Genomic DNA, 22,349 nt, shown 5'->3' with positions numbered 1-22,349 from the left:
ATGAGAATATTTTTTGGGGGGATTTCTGTGCCGTGAAGTTTCGTCAGTTATACACCAAATATAGCACTGTCTGCATCCTACCTGATTTTAGGCCTTAATGTTCGGGATTGAAAAGGATTAAAAGGGTTGTCTGGCCTAGGAGCCAAGAACTTCAATGGTTATATCTTGTAAAAATAATATAACAAAGACAGGTGCACTCTGCAGTCTTACTAACCCTCGTACTGATGTAAAATTGAGAAATAGCCAACATATCCTGCTTGGAGGACATGTCTGAGCCCGAGCACCGCGCCAAGGTTTCTCAAGTAGCTCGGGACCTGTATAGATGTATAGACAGTGCATAGTGCACCTGTGTTTGTTATATTATTTTTAATGTTTATCACATCCACACATTTGTTATCCTGTGTTGATGTCCATTGTGGTATTTGTGGTCCGCTGCAGGCATCCTCCATTGTATGCATTTTTGCTGGGGATTGCTATTAGCGGGCCACAAGTGCAGGATCTGCCCCCCAGTATAGATGCACCACTGCATATGGGGTTGAGCACTTATTGCTTTTTAATACCACACCAATTTGTAGTTTGTATTTGGAATTTTTAGAGGTGTAGAAACTCCTAGTCTGAATGTGCCTTTATTTCCATCTACAGGCAGCATTCTGGTGCACATGTGAGGCCTGGGCTATATCAGCCAGTCTTAGGTGGGACTCAGAGCACTCTGCCTCCTCCCATTGTAAGCATGGTCACATGCTGGAGGTTACTGGGAGATTGCATTGAGTCGGACCTTGCGCTACTGTAATTCGCCCACTTGCTCCTGGTATTGCCCATACGGCCCAGGTAGGTTTAGCGTTAGGTCCCGAGCTACTTGAGAAACCTTGGCGTGGTGCTCGGGCTCAGACATGTCCTCCAAGCAGGATATGTTGGCTAATTCTCAATTTTACACCAGTATGAGGGTTAGTAAGACCACATAGTGCACCTGTCTTTGTTTTTGTTATGTCATTTTGACTGCTTATCACATCCACACAATTGCTATCCTGTGTAGGATGTCCATTGTGTTACTTGTGGTCTGCTGCAGGCATCCTCCATTGTATGCATTTTTGCTGGGGATTGCCATTAGCAGCCAGCCACAAGTACAGGATCTGCCTCCCCTGTATAGATGCACCACTGCATATGAGGGTTGATCACTTCCTGATTTTTAATACCTAATACCACGCCAATTTGTAGGTTATATCCTGTGCCCAATAAAAAAAAAAAAAAAAAAACCTCTCCTGTCTGAAGTCCCACCAATTCCAAGCCACTGCCTCATTCCTGGCCACCAGAAGTGATGTGGTCTCGTGACTGCTGCGGCCAAGATTTTCTGCAGTGGTCATGAGACCAAGTGACTTCTGGTCCGACAGGGACCGGAAGAGGCCAGGAACAAATCACTGGCATGGTAATGGTGGGACAGCAGACATAGGTTACCAGGCTCCTACTGGTATAAATTGTACATGAGGCCCTGCAGTATCTTCTAAGCTTCCTGGGCTGCTGGCAGTGAAGGAGTAGAGAACATGTCTGGCCATCCTCCTGCCCTTTCGGCTGTCAGAAAACTGTGGTTGTTGGAGAGAAAGACTCCTCTGAGGTGCTGGGCTGATTTCTCAGGTGTGTGACAGTAGTGAGCTGTAGGAGACTGTAAGGGGGAAATAGGGGATTTGTTTATAGTAGACTCAGATCTGTGTATGTGTGCTGCTCTCTGCAGAGTTCAGAGTGGCATTGGGGGGACTCTGCCCTAGGTCCCCCCAATGCCTCTGCTTTAGGTGCACCCCCATTAGTGCCACAGCTCCAGATGCCCCCACTCTAAATGCACACCTAATATTGCCTCTTCTCAAGTTGCCCCCTAATACCTCTGCTCCAGGATCACCACTATTGCCCTGCCTCAGGCAACCCTAATGCCTCTACTTTAGGTGCACCCCCATAAGTGCCCCAGATGCCCCCACTCTAAATGCACCACTAATATTGCCTCTTCTCCAGTTACCCCCTGCTCCAGGATCCCCACTATTACCCTGCCTCAGGTGACCCTAATGCCTCTGTTTCAGTTATGTGCTCCTCTAGCACCTTTACTTGGGCTTTGTTATGACCTGCACAGGGGGTTGGACTTATGACTGAAAAAGTCTGCACAGTGCGTCACATTCTCTAGTATTGACACGTATGGTTTACATGGTGGTAGCGATGATATTCCGTATTTACAGGCATCACTGCTGCCATGTAAAGAGATACTGGTGGTGGAGGATTTAAAGGAGTTGTCCAGGTTTTCAAGTTATCCTCTCCACACCATAGGGCATAACTATATGATTAGTGTGCTCCCTCCGGGATTTCCTTGTGCGGGGCAAACTAGTAACCATGCCAGCTTTCCTTGAGAAATTCACCCCCCCGGCCTGTGAACAATTCAATGTCCGGAGAGTATTCTCCTTCCTCCACTCCCTGAAGACTGGTTCTCTCGAAATTGACTATGCTCCTTTTGAAAGGCTAATGGCCTTCTCCCTATATAAACAAGGCCTACTGTCCAGGATATATTCTATCCTCACTGCACCCCCAGAGGGCACCAAACTCCACTATATGTTGGAGTGGGAGGCGGATCTGTCGGAGGAATCGAGTGTATCCAGATGGCACCAGCGCTCCCAGACTTTGACTAGAGGGTCATGGCAGACTACTCTGGCGGAGACTTCCATTAAAATACTCCACCGGACATACCTTGTACCGGCCAAATTGCATCACTTCTACCCGGAGGTCCCCTCTGCCTGCTTTCGGGGGTGTGATGAGGAGGGCACGATGCTCCATATTTGGTGGACATGTCCCGTAGCTTCTAGGTTGTGGGGTCGCATCTGTGACTTACTATCAGCCTTACTGGGGCACGCCCTCCTCCCCACACCCTCGGTCTTTTTACTTGGAGACAAACCGTCTAAATTAGCAAATGCTAAATTTAAACTGGCCCAGTTTATCCTGATGGCAGCTAGGATCCACATTGCTTCTCAGTGGCGATCCTTGTCATTGAGCTATCAAGCTGTGATTGATAGAATCAATAAGATCTATCAATCTGAAAGGCTGTCGGCAATCCGCTCAGACACATTTGCTTTCTTCGAAGGGGTCTGGGAGCCCTGGGCGTCCTCTCCCCACTCGACTGATCTTTCCCTCTATCATGAACTCTGATGGTGGCATCCTGGATTTGTTGTACCCTGAGAGATGGATGTGAGGTCTAACCCTCGACTTTCGGGTCGCCTCCTGTTAGCTAAATCATGCCCCCTGAAGCGGTATGTCTATTACCCCTAATCTTTTGATGTTTTTTTTTTTTTTTTTTTTGTCTTTTTATTTATGCTTAATTCTCTGTAAGTCTTTCTGTTCGTTATTTTATTTGTTTGGAGGGTCCAATTGATTGGGCTCTTTGCCTCTTATTTTATGCACATTGTAATGTGTATCTCATTTTTGTGAAAAACGTAATAAACACCATTGAAACATAACTATATGATTAGTGGGGTCCGATTCTGTGACCCCCACTGATCCCAGGAACGGGTCCTGTACCCTATTTTTTTATAGTGTGGCAGCCCACACATATGCCCTGCTGCTCCATTTATTCTTTTTGGGACCATTGGAAATAGCCAGCGCTGTACTCCATAGAGAATGTATAAAGAGGCAGGGCATATGCTCGACCTCAGTCAAGAAGGGGGATCAGTGGGGGCTCCAGAGTTCAGACCCCCATGAATCACTTAGTTATCCCCGATCCTGTGGATAGAGGATAACTAGAAAACTGGACACAGGTCCTTTAACAGGCGAGCATTTCTATTTTAGTTTGACACATATTTTGGGCCAGATTTAAAAATTTAATTTTTTTTTACACCTAAAGAAAACCGTTAAGGATAGGGAATGTGAAAAGGTCCAACAGCTATGACACGACGGTGATAAGTGTCTGATTGATGGGGGTCTGACTGCTGGGACCCCCATGATCAAGGGAACGTGGTCTTAAGACCCTTGTGTAGTATATAGATTGGCGGTAATTTTAATGTCGGGACCCTTTTTTCATGATCAGTGGGTGTTCCAGAAGTCAGACCCCAGCAATCTGATATTTATCACCTATCCTGTAGATAGGTGATAGGTCATTATGGTAGGACAACCCTTTTAATTATAATGGCGATTATGTGCAATCTGAGGAGGTTAAGATTTGGTAAATTTTATGCCAGACATTTATGCTTAACAGGGTTAAAAGGTTTGTCTCACTTCAGTAAATGGCATTTATCATGCAGTTAATACAAGGCACTCACTAATGTATTGTGATTGTCCTCATTGCCTCCTTTCCATCACATTATACACAGCACGTATCCGTGGTTATTACCATTGTGTAATACAGCAATGGTGGCCGTGCTTACACACTATAGGGAAAGGTTGGAGTGCTCATAGGCCAACACCTTTACCTATAGTGTGCAAGCACAGCCACCGCTGCTGGATTGCAGAGTGGTCAAAACCATGGATATGAGCTGTGTATAATGTGATGAAAAAGAGTCAATATGGAGAATCACAATACATTAGTAAGTGCCTTGTATTAACTTTCTCTACGTGATAAATGCCAATTGCTGAAGTAAGACAACCCCTTTAAGTGTGCTACACTTAATAGGATTAGGCATAAATGTCTTGGTGTGTGCATTGTGTGTTTCCTATGTGTGATTAGTGTGTGCTATATTTGTTCTATGTATCAGTGGTGTATGTACAGTATGTGAGCCATGTATAAGTGTCTTGTGTGCCACACGTGTCCAATGAGTGATTGGTGTGCGCTGCGTGTGTCTTGTTTCTGACTTAGGCCTCATTGCACACAACAGTATTTTTTCACTGTCCGCAAAACGGGGTTCCGTTGGTCCGTGATCCGTGACCGTTTTTTCGTCCGTGGGTCTTCCTTGATTTTTGGAGGATACTCGGACATGAAAAAAAAGTCGTTTTGGTGTCCGCCTGGCCGTGCGGAGCCAAACGGATCCGTCCTGAATTACAATGCAAGTCAATGGGGACGGATCCGTTTGAGGTTGACACAATATGGTGCAATTGCAAACGGATCTGTCCCCATTGACTTTCACTGTAAAGTCTGGAGTCCCTTTTATACCATCGGATCAGAGTTTTCTCCAATCCGATGGTATATTTTAACTTGAAGCGTCCCCATCACCATGGGAACGCCTCTATGTTAGAATATACTGTCGGATATGAGTTACATCGTGAAAACTCATATCCGACAGTATATTCTAACACAGAGGCGTTCCCATGGTGATGGGGACGCTTCTAGTTAGAATATACTACAAACTGTGTACAAGACTGCCCCCTGCTGCCTGGCAGCACCCGATCTCTTACAGGGGGCCGTGATCAGCACAATTAACCCCTCAGGTGCCGCACCTGAAGGGGTTAATTGTGCGTATCATAGCCCCCTGTAAGAGATCAGGGCTGCCAGGCAGCAGGGGGCAGACCCCCCCTCCCCAGTTTGAATATCATTGGTGGCCAGTGCGCCCCCCCCTCTATTGTATTAATAACATTGGTGGCCAGTGTGCGGCCTCCCCCGGCCCCCCCTCCCTCCCTCTATTGTAATAAGAACATTGGTGGCCAGTGTGCGGCCTCCCCCCCCTATTGTAATAACATTTGTGGCCAGTGTGCGCCCCCCCCCTTGGCCCCCCTTCCTCCCTCTATTGTATTAATACGTTGGTGGCACAGTGTGCGCCCCCCCTCCCTCCCTCTATTGCATTAATAACATTGGTGGCCAGTGTGCGGCCTCCCCTCTCCCAATGTTATTAATGCAATAGAGGGAGGGATGGGGGGCGCACACTGTGCCACCAACGTATGAATACAATAGAGGGAGGAAGGGGGGCCGAGGGGGGGGCGCACACTGTGCCACCAACGTATTAATACACTAGAGGGAGGAAGGGGGGGGGCGGGGGGATGGTGCACACTGTGCCACCAACGTATTAATACAATAGAGGGTGGAAGGGGGGGCGGGGGGGCGCACACTGTGCCACCAATGTTATTATTACAATAGAGGGAGGGAGGGGGGGCGCACACTGTGCCACCAATGTTATTATTACAATAGAGGGAGGGAGGGGGGGGGGGCCGCACTGGCCACCAATTAAATTTAAACTGGGGAGGGAGGGGAGTCTACCCCCTGCTGCCTGGCAGCCCCGGGTCTCTTACATGGGGCTATGATACGCACAATTAACCCCTTCAGGTGCAGCACCTGAGGGGTTAATTGTACGGATCACAGCCCCCTGTAAGAGATCGGGTGCTGCCAGGCAGCAGGGGGCAGTCATGTACACAGTTCGTAGTATATTCTAACTAGAAGCGTCCCCATCACTATGGGAAAGCCTCTGTGTTAGAATATACTGTCGGATCTGAGTTTTCACAAAGTGAAAACTCAGCTCTGAAAAAGCTTTTATGCAGACGGATCTTCGGATCCATCTGTATGAAAGTAACCTACGGACACGGATGCCAATCTTGTGTGCATCCGTGTTCTTTCACGGACCCATTGACTTGAATGGGTCCGTGAACCGTTGTCCGTCAAAAAAATAGGACAGGTCCTATTTTTTTGACGGACAGGATACACGGAGGCAGATGACAAACGGTGCATTTTCCGAGTTTTCAACGGACCCATTGAAAGTCAATGGGTCTGCAGAAAATCACGGAAAACGGAACAACGGCCACGGGTGCACACAACGGTCGTGTGCATGAGGTCTTAAGTGCAGGATATCCATATATGTGTAAATACTGCCACGTGTATGTTGCTGTGAATGTCTGCCATCATACTTCATCTTTAATATTTCTGCTATCACTGTAAGTGCTCATGAACACGACCGTTGGATGTTTTGCAGTCCGCAAAACATGGATACCTGGTGTGTGCTTTCCACATTATGCGGAACAGAACAGCCGGCCTCTCAGAGAACAGTCCTGTCCTTGTCTGTAATGCCGACATGTTCTATCATTTTGCAGAATGCACATGGAGTCATTTTTTTTGCAGCCCCATTGAAGTGAAGGGAACGGTACAGACATGAAATAAAAATAAGTTAGTGTGCAGGAGCCCTCAGGTGGGCCCCCAGAATCAGTTACACTGGCGGGCCCTAAGCCCCAGTCCGACACTGCAGCTTACAATCATTGGGGTTGTTGGCTCCTAGGCCAGACAACCCCATTAATTACAGGACCCTTTTTTGTGTTTTACTGCATGTGGCAGTTTTTTGTTGAGCTTTCCAAAATTATTCATTTTTTTTTCTTTTCGGGACACATAGGGCTTTTTATTAATAAGTTATAAAGCATATTTTTATTTTTTACATTTATATGAGGTACACTGTAAAAATATTTAATAAAATGTTTGTTACATTTATTGATTCCTTAAAGTGGCAGTGTACTTTCATAACATTTTTGATAAGTTGTTGGGACATATCAAAAGTTTAGATGGTGATCTGGAGTGCTGAGACTTCCGCCAATCTCAAGAACGAGGGGAGGGAAACTTACTGCTCTCTCTCTCTGCAGGATATGGACTCATATACCTTCAACTGAGTTGGTCTCACTTCGAGGCCAGCTTCTCTCCCCTCGTTCTAGTGATCTGAGCGCTGAGACCCCCACCGATCTAAACTTTTGATATGTCCCCATATCATATCAAGAGTTTAATTAAAGTATAGTGACACTTTAAATTTACAAATTGACACCAAAATGAATTATAAAAATGGGTTCATTTGGTTGTATTGATATATGATATATATAATATTGCATGAATGGGGCAGCTATGGTTGTGGCTTGGGTTGCTATTTGCCCTTTTTTAATTTTTAAGGTTTATTTTATTTTTACTTATGTGTTTGTTTTTAATACATACTATTTCCCCTCGGAGGTCACATAAGACTGCTGGGGAATAGTTACACTTTGTAATTTGTTTCCATTTTGCCTCCATAGGAACCCTAGTTACAGGGAATAACAGCCCTGGGTGGCATTTTACACTGGCAGAGCTGATCTAGGTTCAGCTTTGACTTAGCAGCTCTGCTATCTTGGGACCTGGTAACATGACTGCCGGGTCCAACAGAAGCAGGGGCATAGCCGCTTCCTCTACTCATTACACAGTGCTGATTCACTCTATGTAGCCTGTAAGAAAGAAGCAAAAAGTGTATTAAACAGCTTGTCTTCTCCTCCGAGTCCCTGGCTGTCTCTGATAGCCGGAGACCAGACCTACTCCTGACAGATCAAAAGATGTTGCTGCAGATTGAAGACCTGAACCCCCTGCCGTTAAAATGATTATGTGGAAATATTGATGTACACTATATGGACATAAATATCGGGCCACCTACACATTATACCTAAAATAGTTTTCATGACATCCCATTCTAAATCCATAGGCAATAATATGGGGCTGGTCCCTCCTATGCAGCTGAACAGCTTTCACTCTTCTGGCCAGACTTTGGCGTGTGTCTGTAGGAAGTTTTGCCCATTCAGCCAGAGGAGCATTTATGAGGTCAGACGCTGATGTTGGACAAGCTTGTCTGGCTCACAACCTCTGTTCTAGTTCACCTCAAAAGTGTTTGATGGGGTTGAGGTCAGGGCTGTGTGCGGAATAGTCACGTTCTACCACAACCAACCATGCCATGTTTTGTGCACTGGGGCACAGTCATGCTGGAATAGAAAAGGGCCTTCCCAAAACTGTTCGCACAAAGTTTTTAGCATGCAGTTGTCCGAAATGTCTTGGTATGTTGTAGTTCCTAAACGCTTGCACTTTACAATAATACAACTCACAGTTGATGGTGGAAGATCTAAGAGGGAAGGAATTTCATGAAATGACTTGTTGCTCGTGGTATCCTACTGCAGTGCCACGCTGGAATTGCTTGAAGCCCACAGAGGTAACTAGGAGCAGCAGACTATACGTGCAGGGTCTGCTCTCCTGAATGTAGATGCCCACCAGCATAGGTAGATTTAGAGTAGGACCTGCCTGACTGAGATCACTCTGGCACTGGTAGGCGGGCACAGATGTGTTTTGATCAATTATACTGGCTGAGAGTCTCAGATTATATCATATCAGAGTGAGGGCTTAGTCCATATATAATGTTTGCATCTATTGTATTAGTGCATTATTTTCTGTGATTTTTCTTTACAAAATGACTTCTAAAAACTGCATGTGTGAAACCAGACTGAGGCCTCACACACACATCGCCATATCACTTGCTGCAGGAAGTTTTTTTTCTCTTTTGAGTTCTACATAAATAAGGCACAAAAAATCATGACATGTTTCAGAGATATTTTCCCCAATAGGCTATGTGTCAAGGGGAGAATATCTCTGCCATGTGGCACCATGGCACCAGACCAAGCATCAGATGATGGGACACGGAGGTCTGTTTAAAGGAAGCCGTACAGTACTAGCCCTGTAAGGCTTCGTTCACATCACCGTTCAGCCTTTCCGTTCTCGGGGCAGAAAAATGGAAAGGACGGATTCGGCACATAACTGAGCCCACAGGCCCCATAGACTATAATATGGTCCGTTAGGTTTCCGCTCAGAAGACAAAAGTTGTGCATGCAGGACTTTTGTCTCCGCTTCAAAAATCTTCTTCTCCTACCGGAAACCTAACAGACCCCATTATAGCCTATATAGCAGTGTTTCCCAACCAGTGTGCCTCCAGCTGTTGCAAAACTATAACTCCCAGCATGCCCGGACAGGCTTTGGTTGTGCAGGCATGCTGGGAGTTGTAGTTTTGCAACAGCTGGAGGCACACTGGTTGGGAAACACTGGTCTATAGGGCCTATGGGCTCTGTTTGGCTCAGTTATGTGCCGAATCCGTCCTTTCCGTTTAACGGAAAGGCTGAACGGTAATATAAACGAAGCCTAAGACAATCTGCCCAGTGTCTGATGTTGCATCTGATGCGCATTCTTCCGTCAGACCCCCACAGAAAATGCTGCAACCCGCACCAAAGATTAGAACAGAGATCCTGTATCATCTATGAGCTGGCAGAAGTTTGGCGCTGCACGTCTGTGGGCACTCGCCATTCTGGTCAAAAATATGGATGCAGTTGAGTGCTCACTTAGCTATTTATTTTCTTCTTCCTTTGATTAGAGTGTTTTTTATTCAAGGAAAAAATGAAAAACGGACAAAGTGAATGTTTTTAGTGAAAAATGTATTTTAATCATTTTGCAGATAAAGTACAAGGAAACATTATAAAACATGTTACACAGACAGAAGCTGTAGAAGCAGTAACACATCATAAACAGTATTCCTCATTTATAAAGTAAAAAAAACTGTATCTGAGGAGCAGCAGAAATAAAAGTTAAAGGGGGTCTGTCAGCAGTTCTGCCCATGCTAAACTGCTGACAGCACTAGATAGCGGCTGGAGAACACAGCACAAACCTTTTCTGGAGCTTTAAGGATTAATGTAAAGTTGAAATTTTATTCTGCCAAGTACTGTTTCTGCAAGTGCCCAGGAGGTGGAGCTTTACTGTGAATTACTGAGCTGCTTACAGCTCCTCCGCTCGGCTCCGACTACTACAGCTGTCACCCAGAGCAGAGGGGAGGGGCTGTGAAGCAGAGAGCCAATTATGGTGACACTTGTAGGATTAAAACCTGGCAGAAAAAAAAAATATATCAAATTCTTACTACTCAACAAAAAGGTATATTTTCCTATTCTCCTTGGCCCCTACCTAGCACTGTCAGCAGTTTAGCATGGTTCAAACTGCTGACAGACTCCCTTTAAAACCTAGGTAACCTATCCATCTAGTGCAGCTATTGTTCTGGAGTGCTGTGTTTTTAACCCCATGGCGACCTTTAAAGATGCAGGCGCCATAAGCTGCTGGGTTTCAAACAGCAGAGACACGCGGCGGATGTATGTGATCAGCCCTGCGGCTGATCCTATTCATTTAACCCCTCAGATGCCACAGTCAAACGTGACCATGGCATCTGAGCAGTCCAGAAGCGGGAGCCGCACGCTCCTGTAACAGTGTTTCGTAGCCGAGATCGGGGAACCTGTTATGTTATAGTAAAAGCCCGAAGCAAGCGTTGGTAGCTATTACTAGAATATACCGATACAGGCCAGCAGGTGGCAGCACTGTATTGGTATATTATAAATAAAGTGTTTTCTTCACAGAACACACACAATTATAGTCACACAGAAAATAAAAGTTCTTAGAAATATATAAAAGCTCAGATCACCCCCTTTTCCCACAATCAAAATACATGGGCATCGCCCTGTGCAAAATTGCCCTTACTATTAAAATATAACAATATTTATCCCATACGGCAAATGACGTAATGAGAAAAAAAAACATTTTCTCACTTCCACTCCCCCCAAAATATTTGATAAAAAGTGATCAAAAAGTCACACATACTTCAAAATGGTATCACTAAAAAAAGTTATAGGGGTCAGAATACGGTGCTAAAAAATTATTTTTAAGTGTGGTATCGTTTACCGCATAGGAACACAAACAAACAAAACTGTGGCAGAATTGCTTTTTTCCCCAATTCCACCCCATTTAGAATTGTTTTCCAGTTCCTAACTACAGGGTCGGACATTTATATGGATACACCTTAATAAAATGGGAATGGTTGGCGATATTAACTTCCTGTTTGTGGCACATTAGTATATGTGAGGGGGGAAACTTTTCAAGATGGGTGGTGACCATGGCGGCCATTTTGAAGTCGGCCATTTTGAATCCAACTTTTGTTTTTTCAATAGAAAGAGGGTCATGTGACACACCAAATTTATTTGGAATTTCGCAAGAAAAACAATGGCGTGCTTGGTTTTAACGTAACTTTATTATTTCATGAGTTATTTACAAGTTTCTCTTTGTTTACAGCCATTGACATGTCGCCGAGGTTAAGGCTACTTTCACACTAGCGTTCAGAGGTCCGTTCGTGAGCTCCGTTTGAAGGAGCTCACGAGCGGACCCGAACGCCTCCGTCCAGCCCTGATGCAGTCTGAATGGAGCGGATCCGCTCAGACTGCATCAGTCTGGCGGCGTTCAGCCTCCGCTCGGACAGGCGGACAGCTGAACGCTGCTTGCAGCGTTCAGCTGTCCGCCTGGCCGTGCGGAGGCGTGCGGATCCGTTCAGACTTACAATGTAAGTCAATGGGAACGGATCCGCTTGGAGATGTCACCATATGGCTCAATCTTCAAGCGGATCCGTCCCCCATTGACTTTACATTGAAAGTCTGAACGGATCCGCTCAGGCTACTTGCGCACTTGCGAAATTTTTCTAAGTTATTAATGCAGACGGATCCGTACTGAACGGAGCCTCCGTCTGCATTAATATGATCAGATCCGTTCAGAACGGATCCGATCAAGCGCAAGTGTGAAAGTAGCCTAACACGTGCGGAGCGGATAGAAATTGTGTTGATGTCTGGTGACGTCGTGGACCAGTTGAATGGCCCCCAAGGTCTCCCGATCTGACCCGCTTAGACTTTTATCTTTGGGGTCCTCTGAAGGCAATTGTCTATGCTGTGAAGATACGAGATGTGCAGCACCTGAAACTACGGATACTGGAAGCCTATGCTAGCATTTCTCCTGCGGTGTTGCTATCAGTGTGTGAAGAGTGGGAGAAGAGGGTTGCATTGACAATCCAACACAATGGGCAGCACATTGAACACATTTTATAAGTGGTCAGAAACTTGTAAATAACTCATGAAAGAATAAAGTTACGTTAAAACCAAGCACACCATTGTTTTTCTTGTGAAATTCCCAATAAGTTTGATGTGTCACATTACCCTCTTTCTATTGAAAAAACAAAAGTTGGATTCAAAATGGCCGACTTCAAAATGGTCACCACCCATGCTGAAAAGTTTCCCCCTCTCATATACTAATGTGCCACAAACAGGAAGTTAATATCACCAACCATTCCCATTTTATTAAGGTGTATCCATAAAAAATGGCCCACCCTGTACATCATATGCAGTATTAAATGGTGCCATTAGAACGTACAACTTTTCCCACAAAAAATAAGTCATCATAATGCTATGTGAATGGAAAAATAAAAAAGTTATGGCTCTGGGAAAGCAGGGAGTGAAAAACTATAACGCAAAAACAGAAAATCACAAGGTCCTCTAAGGGTTAATAGCTGCTTATTTAACCTTTATCAGAAAATGACGTACCAGTATTTCATCTGCATAAAAACGACATACATTACTCATACTGACCTGCACAAGGTCGTCATCTCATTTTTAGCATGTAGTTACAAAACCCCAAAAACCTTGGCGGAATTGTCGTTTATTTTCAGTTTCGTCTGACAATTTTTTTTTACCAGTTTACAAAATATGGTAAATTAAATGGTTCCATTACAAAATATAACTTGTCCCACCAAGATTAGGCCCCATATGGCTACGTGTACAGAAAATGCAAAAATGTATGGCTCTTAGAAGGCCGTTGTGCTCCTCATACCCCCTCACATAGACTGCTCCCCGTGGCCCTTCTTCTAACAGACTGCTCTCCATAGCCTCTTCTTTTTCACAGACTGCTCCCCGTGGCCCCTCTTCTCACAGACTGCTCTCCATAGCCTCTTTTTCACAGACTGCTCCCCGTGGCCCCTCTATCACAGACTGCTCTCCATACCCTCTTCTTTTTCACAGACTGCTCTCTATGTTACCCCTCATGCCACTTCCCTCATTAGGCCATCTCCCAATGCCCCTCTCCCCTGGACACACTGCTTCTTACGCCCTGTCTCGCCAGAGACTGCTCTCTATGCCCCATTTGAGTCTACACCCCCAAGCCCTCCTTTCCCCTCATACTGTTCCCCCCTCTCCCCCGCACACTGCTCCCCACTGTTCCCCCTCTCCACCGCACACTGCTCCCCACTGTTCCCCCTCTCCACCACTGCTCCCCACTGTTCCCCCTCTCCCCCGCACCACTGCTCACCCTTCTCCCCCGCACACTGCTCCCACTGTTCCCCCCTTCTCCCCGCACACTGCCCCCACTGTTCCCCCTTCTCCCCCGCACACTGCTCCCCACTGTTCCCCCTTCTCCCCCGCACACTGCTCCCCACTGTCCCCCTTCTCCCCCGCACACTGCTCCCACTGTTCCCCTTCTCCCCCGCACACTGCTCCCCACTGTTCCCCCCTTCTCCCCCGCACACTGCTCCCACTGTTCCCCCTTCTCCCCCCACACTGTACCCACTGTTCCCCCTTCTCCCCCGCACACTGCTCCCCACTGTTCACCCTCTTCCCCGACACTGCTCCCCACTGTTCCCCTTCTCCCCCGCACACTGCTCCCCACTGTTCCCCCTTCTCCCCGCACACTGCTCCCCACTGTTCACCCTCTCCCCCGCACCACTGCTCCCCACTGTTCCCCCTTCTCCCCCCGCACACTGCTCCCCACTGTTCCCCCTTCTCCCCCGCACACTGCTCCCCACTGTTCCCCCTTCTCCCCCGCACACTGCTCCCCACTGTTCCCCCTTCTCCCCCGCACACTGCTCCCCACTGTTCCCCCCGCACACTGCTCCCCACTGTTCCCCCTTCTCCCCCGCACACTGCTCCCCACTGTTCCCCCCTCTCCCCCGCACACTGCTCCCCATTGTTCCCCCCTCTCCCCCGCACACTGCTCCCCATTGTTCCCCCCTCTCCCCCGCACACTGCTCCCCATTGTTCCCCCCATTGCACACTGCTCCCCACTGTTCCCCCTCTCCCCCGCACACTGCTCCCCATTGTTCCCCCCTCTCCCCCGCACACTGCTCCCCACTGTTCCCCCCTCTCCCCCGCAAACTGCTCCCCACTGTTCCCCCCTCTCCCCCGCACACTGCTCCCCATTGTTCCCTCTCCCCCACACACTGCTCCCCATTGTTCCCCCTCACACTGCTCCCCCCTCTCCCCCGCACACTGCTCCCCACTGTTCCCCCCCTCTCCCCCGCACACTGCTCCCCATTGTCCCCCCCCTCTCCCTGATGTTTTCCCCTCTCCCCTGCACACTGCTCCCTATTGTTCCCCCCTCTCCCTGATGTTTCCCCCCTCTCCCTGATGTTCCCCCCTCACCCCGCACACTGCTCCCCCCTCTCACTGCTCCCCACTGTTCCCCCCCTCTCCCCCGCACACTGCTCCCCATTGTCCCCCCCCCCTCCCTGATGTTTTTCCCCTCTTCCCTGCACACTGCTCCCTATTGTTCCCCCCCTCTCCCCCGCACACTGCTCCCCCCCTCTCCCCCGCACACTGCTCCCGCTTGTCCCCCCCCTCTCCCTGATGTTTTCCCCTCTCCCCCGCACACTGCTCCCTATTGTTCCCCCCCTCTCCCTCATGTTTCCCCCCTCTCCCTCATGTTTCCCCCTCTCCCCCGCACACTGCTCCCTATTGTTCCCCCCCTCTCCCCCGCACACTGCTCCCTATTGTCCCCCCCCTCTCCCTGATGTTTTCCCCTCTCCCCCGCACACTGCTCCCTATTGTTCCCCCCCTCTCCTCATGTTCGCCCCCGTCACACTGCTCCCCCCCTCTCCCCCGCACACTGCTCCCGCTTGTCCCCCCCCTCTCCCTGATGTTTTCCCCTCTCCCCCGCACACTGCTCCCTATTGTTCCCCCCCTCTCCCTCATGTTTCCCCCCTCTCCCTCATGTTTCCCCCTCTCCCCCGCACACTGCTCCCTATTGTTCCCCCTTCTCTCCCCCGCACACTGCTCCCTATTGTTCCCCCCCTCTCCCCCCGCACACTGCTCCCGCCTCTCCCCCCGCACACTGCTCCCGCTTGTCCCCACTGCATTAGGAGTCAGCCCCGCCCTCTTTCTCTCCGATCACGTGACGTCCCCTATAGCCCCTCCACTTGTCTTGTACCTGTCGTAATGGCCAGAGCTGGTATGGGACTATGCCTGAGGAGGCGGCGGTGAAGCCCCTATGGATGCTATGCGCCCACCCAGCCCCCAGTGCATCCTTGCATTTTCAGGAAGCCTCTTTGCCCGTTCGCTGCCCGGTAGCAGGACCGTGAGCCCCGCAGCATGCTGACTCAGCAGGCGTCGCAGCGTACTGAGATTCCAGCTGCAGACTCCACCGGTGAGTGTCGGGGGGCGGCCCGGAACCGCATGCGTCTTCTTGTGTAGGTGACAGGTATCCTGAGCGGGGCTGTGACGTCAGCAGCACCCTGTGTGTGCCGGAGGCTGGTGGTGTCGATGACCTCATAGCATGGCTATAGTATAGCTGACACCTGCAGAGCTGCTCACATTGGGGCTCAGGTATCCTTGTCTGCTGCGTTTTTTTTTTATTTCTTGCACCTTGTGTGAATGCATGTCCTACATGTTTATGAAGGTGAAATGCGTGGCGCGCTTGTGTGAGCTGTAAGGCCGGGTTCACATCACTGTTTCGTTTTCCGTTCTTCATCTCTGTCAGAAGAACATAAAACAATATTTTGTGCACCCTTTAGGCCTCGTGTACACGAACGTATATTTTTATTCCGTGTCCATTCCACTTTTTTGCATACGGAACCATTCATTTCAACGGGTCCGCAAAAAAAAAAACCCAGAAGGTACTCCGTGTGCATTCTGTTTCCGTATGTCCGTTCCGCAAAAAATAGAACTGTCCTATTATTGTCCACATTACGGACAAGGATACCGCTTTTCTATTAGGGGCCAGCTGTTCTGTTCGGAAAAAATACGGAATGCACACGGACGTCACCTGTATTTTTTTGCGGATCCGTTTTCTGCGGACCGCAAAAATACATACATTCGTGTGCATGAGGCCTTATGCACAGTTATGCTCATTTTAAGCCATTTCTGTCTGAGATCTATTATTTTAGCCAGAAAAAAAGTACTCTGTGGAGGAGTTTAGTAAAAATAACAGATCTCAGACGTCAATGGCTAAAACGGATCAGAAGAACGCAAAATAAAATGGTGATGTGAATGTACCCTATAAAGCCTCACTCACAGTGACAACTGTGATTTCGTAGTAAAGAGGTCACAGAGAGGCACGGAGCATTATCAGTCATGTTACTACTCCGTGTCTCTGCAGTCTGCATCGAGTCTTGGCACTCTTTCACGGAGCGGATGTCGCGCACGGCATCCGCTCGTGTGAAACAGCCCTTAAGCCTCGTTCTGTTTCCGTATGTCCGTTCCGCAAAAAATAGAACTGTCCTATTATTGTCCACATTACGGACAAGGATACTGCTTTTCTATTAGGGGCCAACTGTGATTTCGTAGTAAAGAGGTCACAGAGAGGCACGGAGTATTATCAGTCATGTTAATGTCCGTGCCTCTGCAGTCTGCATCGGGTCTTGGCACTCTTTCACGGAGCGGATGTCACGCACTGCATCCGCTCGTGTGAAACAGCCCTAAGGGTACGTCCACACGGTCAGGTTTACTGATGCAGCTCTGGAAGCCAAAACTGGATGTGTATTCAAAAAGAGGAGACGTCGTATCCGTACTTTATACTTTCTTTCCTTTTATGAGCCGCTCCTGATTTTGGCTCCCAGAACCACAAACCTGACCGCGTGGCCGCACTCTAAGGCTACTTTCACACTAGCGTTCGCTGGTCCGCTCGTGAGCTCCGTTTGAAGGAGCTCACGAGCGGACCCGAACGCAGCCGTCCAGCCCTGATGCAGTCTGAATGGAGCGGATCCGCTCAGACTGCATCAGTCTGGCGGCGTTCAGCCTCCGCTCCGCTCGCCTCCGCACGGACAGGCGGACAGCTGAACGCTGCTTGCAGTGTTCGGTTGTCCGCCTGGCCGTGCGGAGGCGTGCGGATCCGTGCGGATCCGTCCAGACTTACAATGTAAGTCAATGGGGACGGATCCGTTTGAAGATGCCACAATGTGGCTCAATCTTCAAGCGGATCCGTCCCCCATTGACTTTACATTGAAAGTCTGGACGGATCCGTCCGAGGCTATTTTCACACTTAGCTGTTATATGCTAAAAATAATGCAGACGGATCCGTTCTGAACGGAGCCTCCGTCTGCATTATTATGAGCGGATCCGTTCAGAACGGATCCGCCCGAACGCTAGTGTGAAAGTAGCCTTAGGCTACATTCACCTGAAAAAGCCATTATAACCATCTCCGTACAGCTTTGAAATGGATGGACTCCGGCGAGGCGAAGTTAGTTAGAACCTTGTACATGGGTCCGAGGTTGGCTTCAGTACCGGCTGGTACCTCGCTATTGAAGTCAACTTCAGATCCAGCCTTTAAAATGGTTTTCAAGTTCTTAAACGGAAGTCATTTACCAAAGTCCCGCGAGACTTCGGTCATAACGAATTTGCCTCGCCGGAGCCCATCCATTTAAAGGCTGATCACCGTACAGCAGTCATAGTAACATAGTACATAAGGCCGAAAAAATACATTTGTCCATCCAGTCCGGCCTGTCATCCTGCAAGTTGATCCAGAGGAAGGCAAAAAACCCCTGTGAAGGTAGAAGCCAATTTTCCCCACTTTAGGGGAATAAAAATTCCTTCCCGCCTCCAATCAGGCAATCAGAATAACTCCCTGGATCAACGACCCCTCTCTAGTAGCTATATCCTGTAATATTATTACGCTCCAGAAATACATCCAGGCCCCTCTTGAATTCCTTTATTGTACTCACCATCACCACCTCCTCAGGCGGAGAGTTCCATAGTCTCACTGCTCTTACCGTAAAGAATCCTCTTCTATGTTTGTGTACAAACCTTCTTTCCTCCAGACGCAGAGGATGTCCCCTCGTCACAGTCACTGTCCTGGGAATGAATAGATGATGGGATAGATATCTGTACTGGAGCCCAGAACTGTACACAGTACTCCATGTGTGGTCTGACTAATGATTTGTAAAGTGGTAGGACTATGTTTTCATCACGGGCATCTATGCCCCTTTTGATGCAACCCATTATCTTATTGGCCTTGGCAGCAGCTGCCTGACACTGGTTTTTGCAGCTTAGTTTGCTGTTTATTAAAATTCCTAGATCCTTTTCCATGTCAGTGTTACCGAGTGTTTTACCATTTAGTATGTACGGATGACTTGCATTATTTCTTCCCATGTGCATAACTTTACATTTGTCATTGTTAAACCTTATCTGCCCAAGCCTCCAATATATCCAGATCGCTCTGTAGTAGTATACTGTCCTCATCAGTGTTAATTACTTTACACAGCGAAGTCAAGCAAAGTTTTGACCGAAGCTCGCTAGGATGAAGCGAACAATACTGCAGTGTCTCACTGTGGGGTGAATGTGGCCTAAGGCCGAATGCACACGGCCGTGAGCGGTCCGTGGTATGCCGGGCTGGATTCCTGTTCAGAGCAGGAGCGCACGGCGTCATTGGTTGCTATAACGCTGTGCGCTTCCTGCTGCCGCCGCAGTACAGTAATACACTGGTATGATCTATACCAGTGTATTACTGTACTGCGGCGGCAGCAGGAAGCGCTGACATATGTGACACGGAGTCCATGGCAGAAATCCGAGGCCCTGTCCACTCAGTGGATTTCTGTTCCGTATAGGGATCCCCGTAGAATCCGCCTCCCATTGTTGTAAGTGAATTACAACAATGACCCAGGATAGGTCATCAGTATCGGAGCGGGGGAGGTCCAACTATTGGCGCCACTTAGCTGTTGAAGAGGGTGTGGCACTACATTGAGCGTTGCGGCCTCCATTCAGCTTATCAAGTATAGCGCCCTCAGTTGGATAGTGGCTTTGTTTGGTATTTCACCTCAGCCTCATTTACTTGAATAGGACTGAGCTGCACCTAGGCCAGTGATGCCCAACCCATGGCCCTCCAGCTGTTGTAAAACTATAACTCCCACCATGCCCTCCTGTAGGCTGGTAGCTGTAGGCTGTCCGAGTATGCTGGCAGTTGTAGTTTTGCAACAGCTGGAGGGCCGCAGGTTGGGCATTCCTGGCCTAGGCCATGTGACCGAAGAACGTGGCGTCTGTGGCCTAGGAAGAGGTCGCAGTGCTCAACTCTAAAAACTGATCCTGAGGATTGGTCAAAAATATATTAAGCACCCGGACAGCCCCTTTAAATGATGTATGTTCATTTTAGCATGCAGTTGATACCTATGAGGGGTGGTATTTTAGTAACTTTGCTCTGTTTTCTGTGCCACTGTGCAGATCTCTGTGAGGAGCCTCCTTCGCAGATTCTGTAAAAAATGTGAAGTCTTTTTTTTTTCTGGTAAAATGGCAGACGCCATGATGGAAACCCAGTGGCCCCATTATAAATTGGTGGAGTCCGTTGGGTGCCATTGATGTGATGGTACGTCACCTGGCTTGAATTCTGTTTTTCCGTTCCTATGATGCAACAGAAAAGCAGAATGCCCAATGCAGGTGTGAACACCGCCCAGAAATGGCCACACACTACAGGTTTTGGACAGCTGAAAAGGTTGGTTTAGACTATTTCCCGACAACCACTTTGTGACATGCTTGTCAGATGCCGACTAATGGCACATAGCTGTTAAGAAGTAATCTGCCATGTTGGATTTTCTTGGTGGTTGTTAGGTGCAGTGATTGGAAACTACAGATCTATCGGGCATCAATGGAAGCCTAGATCAGGCCGAAGGGTTTTCTGAGACTTTAAATACTGATGAGCTTTCCTCAGGATTTGTCATCAGTATCTGGTCGGTGGGGGTCCGACACCCGAGATCCCTGCCGGTCAGCTGTCTGAGAAGGCACCGCCACGGCCTTCTCTCTGTACCCCAAGCACAGTGCATACATTGGTTGTGCTTGGTATCTCGCTAAGCACCATTGACTTCATTGGGGCTAAGCTGCGCCTAGGCCATGTGACCGATGAATGTGATGTCACATGGCCTAGGAAGCTGCGAGCGCCGCTGCCTTCTCGAACAGCTGATCAGCAAGGGTCCCGGGTGTCGGACTCCCACCGATCAGATACTGGTGACCTATCCAGGGGACATGTGGGGCTACGGAACGGAGCAACGGATGCGGACCAAAACCACGGTCGTGTGAACAAGCCCTTAAAGTCTTGGAAAACCCCTTTAACTACAGTCTTAACGAAACAATGAATGAATGATGATTTTGAGGATTTTTTTTTTTTTTTTTTCCTGTAGTAGAAAAAGGCAGTCCTGTGTCAGAGACCCCTTCTTTATTACTTTAACATGAGTTGTAGTGGAGCTGAGGCTCCTCTGTGACACAACGATGCTGCCCAGTCACAATAAGACAACGATTTTCCTAAAAACATACTAAGATCTCTTTTTTTATGTGATGTAGGGGGACCTCCAAATCTCAGTTTTTCCGGTGGGCCGAAGTTACCGTAGTCCGAGACTGATTAGGACATATGACACACAGTCCTTTCAGCATCATAGAAGAGCTTTAAATCTTTATTGTCTTCCTCTCGGTCTTGAAATAGATCACATTATTGATTAAATAATACTACAAATGTACGTAGAGAGGAACCGCAGTCCAGGGCTGAGGTAGTACTGCACTACTTTTAGCTCTGATCATTATTTAACCCCTTCAGTGTCTTCACCCGGCGAACACTCGACCGGCTGCCCAGCCTAAATCTGTGGAACTGTTTTGGGCAGGAAAACCATGCTTGCGGTCTGTCAAATGTGACTTCCATGGAATTCGGGAACCCCCTGCTTGGACCTGGGTGATTTTTTTGATATATTGTTTGCCCAGATCATAGCTATCCATGGATGTATTTATGAGGATATGTGGTGTTTTTGGGGTGTTTTCTGTTGTTGGGGAAAAATGGGTGTTTTCTGCCTGTGAGTGATTAAGTTAAAGGGGTTCTCCGGGTTCAGAGCTGAACCTGGATACCACCATTTTTACCCAGACAGCCCCCCTGACTTGGCATCGGAGCAGTTTATGCTCTGATGCTCTCCTTTGCACTGCGCTAAATCACGCAGGGCAAGGGCTCTTTTGTTTACAATAACACACTGCCGGGTGGAGGCTTCCGCTCGGCAGTGTGTTCGGTGACATCACCGACTCTGATGGGTGGGCTTTAGCGCTGCCCTAGCCGTTTTACTGGCTAGAGCATGTAATACGTAATTTTTTTAATTTTTTTTTGCTGTGGTTTTTGCATTTTTTGCCGCATATCTGTGGCAAACTCCGTTTTGGACTTTTCCACTGTATTTTCAGTCACATGTGAGTAGGGCTGCAGCTAACGATTATTTGAATAATCGATTAGTTGTCGATTAATTTTAATCGATTAATCAGGAAAAAACACAAAAATTACAAAACAAAGAAGTTTATATAATTTTAATTATGTTCAAAGGCCATATTAAAACAAACTGTGGATGACACTATTATGGGGGATCTGTGGGTGGCGCTGTTATGGAGGGGTCCTGTGGGTCCTGTGGGTGGCGCTGTTATAGGGAGGGGTCCTGTGGGTGGCACTGTTATGGGTAGGGGGATATGTGCACAGATCCCCCTCCCCATAGCAGTGCCATACACAGATCCCCCCCCCTCCCCATAACAGCCCCGGCAGTAACTTTTACTCAGCGTCAGCGCATCTTTATTACCTTACAATGAAGCTCAGGTAA

The 22,349-nt window shown here is 48.0% G+C and overlaps 1 protein-coding gene across 2 annotated transcripts in view; it reads left to right on the top strand.

Annotated features, from left to right (window-relative positions):
* Nucleotides 1-15,732: 15,732 nt before the first annotated feature.
* The window catches only part of TMEM255A (transmembrane protein 255A), a 64,260-nt gene continuing 57,643 nt past the window's right edge, over nucleotides 15,733-22,349 (top strand). For both annotated transcript variants that reach the window (XM_044305238.1, XM_044305236.1), the window contains exon 1: nucleotides 15,733-15,958. In XM_044305238.1, the coding sequence (XP_044161173.1) occupies nucleotides 15,904-15,958 (55 nt within the window). In that variant the 5' untranslated portion in view covers nucleotides 15,733-15,903. The remainder of the gene's footprint in view (nucleotides 15,959-22,349) is intronic.

This window comes from Bufo gargarizans, chromosome 9, assembly GCF_014858855.1.
Source record: "Bufo gargarizans isolate SCDJY-AF-19 chromosome 9, ASM1485885v1, whole genome shotgun sequence".
NCBI lineage: Eukaryota > Metazoa > Chordata > Amphibia > Anura > Bufonidae > Bufo > Bufo gargarizans.
The sequence above is the reverse complement of the archived record's forward strand: the minus strand, read 5'-3'. Positions and strand labels throughout refer to the sequence as shown.